The sequence below is a fragment of the Fukomys damarensis genome, unplaced genomic scaffold (assembly GCF_012274545.1).
Source record: "Fukomys damarensis isolate Sample0158 unplaced genomic scaffold, DMR_v1.0_HiC HiC_scaffold_39, whole genome shotgun sequence".
Lineage (NCBI taxonomy): Eukaryota > Metazoa > Chordata > Mammalia > Rodentia > Bathyergidae > Fukomys > Fukomys damarensis.
Window position 1 is genome coordinate 116,606,997 of NW_022900951.1, and position 1,422 is coordinate 116,608,418.

Below are 1,422 nucleotides of genomic sequence, written 5' to 3' on the forward strand. Positions count from 1 at the left end.
CACTGCATCTGAATTCATGTATTCTATTGTCAGCCACAGAGGCTTATGCTGCATCCTGAGAAGCTTTTTATGTACTCTTACAGATACCTAGAGGCTGACCAGAAAGACATCAGACCCGTGAGGCTCTAGGACATCACCTAGAGAAGACCTGTAAGTGGGCTTTTGTTGGAGCCATCACAGGTAAGTTTTTCATTTGAGGCCATTCACACTGTCCTTATCTCCCCTAGGCCAGTGGGATCCCGTTATCCACATTCTTGTTCAGTCTTCTGTTGCTGCCTCCAGTAGGAACCATCATGCCTCGCTTTCCTAAGCCTCGTCTCGACTTTGAGCAATCCATCTGGGATCCAGCTGAGGCACAAGACTTGGTGGATACCGTGGTTCCCTCAGCTGAGGGGGAGGAGGAGCCCTCCAGTTCTTCTGCTTCTTTCAATATTTTTCCCTCCACTCCTCCTCCTCTCTCCTCTTCCTCATCCTTCTCTCTTCTGAATTTGGATAGTCCAGAGAAGGAGGGTAGCCCTGCTACTGGTATGCTGAGTACTGCCCAGAGTCCTCAGAGGTCCTCCCCTTCCTCTATTTCACATAGTAAGTTAGATGAGGAGTTAGAGGAAGAAATGGGGGCAAGTTCAAGTTCCTCGCAGTCAGCAGATAGCGAATCCCTGGCCGATACCCTGGTAGGGGGAAAGGTGACTGATTTGGTGCATGCTCTGATCCTTAAGTATCAAATGAAAGAACCAGTCACAGAAGAAGAAATGCTCCAGGTTGTCACCGAAGAGTACAAGCATTGGTTCCCCACAATCTTTGAGAAAGCTTCTTCATGCTTGGAGATGTTTTTTGGTATTGATGTAAGAAAAATGGACTCCGCTGGCCACACCTATATGCTTGTTAATTCACTGAACCTCACCTATGATTCGGTGCTGAGTGATGACCAGGACATGCCTAAAAATGGCTTTCTGATAATTATCCTGGGTGTGATACTCATACAGGAGAACTTTGCCACTGAGGAAGACATCTGGGATTTCCTGGATATGATTGAAGTGTCTGAAGGGAAGGAGCATTTCATTTATGGGGAGCCTAGGAAGTTACTCCAAAATTTGGTCCAAGAAAATTACCTGGAGTATCGTCAGGTTCCTAGCAGTGATCCTCCATGCTATGGGTTCCTGTGGGGTCCAAGAGCCAAAGCTGAAACCACCAAGATGAAAGTTTTGCAGTTTGTGGCCAAGATAAAAGGAACTCACCCCAGTTTCTTCTTAGATTCTTATCGGGAGGCTTTGCAAGAAGAGGAAGAGAGAGAACAGGCTGCAGCTAGTTCCCTGGGTAGTACCAGTGCCTCATTCTTTGCACAGCATTTTTCAGCAGCTTCTCCTGGCCCTGAAGATTAAAGTTGATTATTCACTCAGTGTTTTTTTTTTTTTTTTTTCTGGT

The 1,422-nt window shown here is 46.3% G+C and overlaps 1 protein-coding gene across 1 annotated transcript; it reads left to right on the top strand.

Moving 5' to 3' along the window:
• The first annotated feature begins 611 nt into the window (after window positions 1–611).
• LOC104876906 (melanoma-associated antigen 10) lies at window positions 612–1,379 on the top strand. The gene has a single exon (XM_010645144.1). It carries the CDS (start codon window positions 612–614, stop codon window positions 1,377–1,379), a length of 768 nt encoding a protein of 255 aa, XP_010643446.1.
• Window positions 1,380–1,422: the final 43 nt, after the last annotated feature.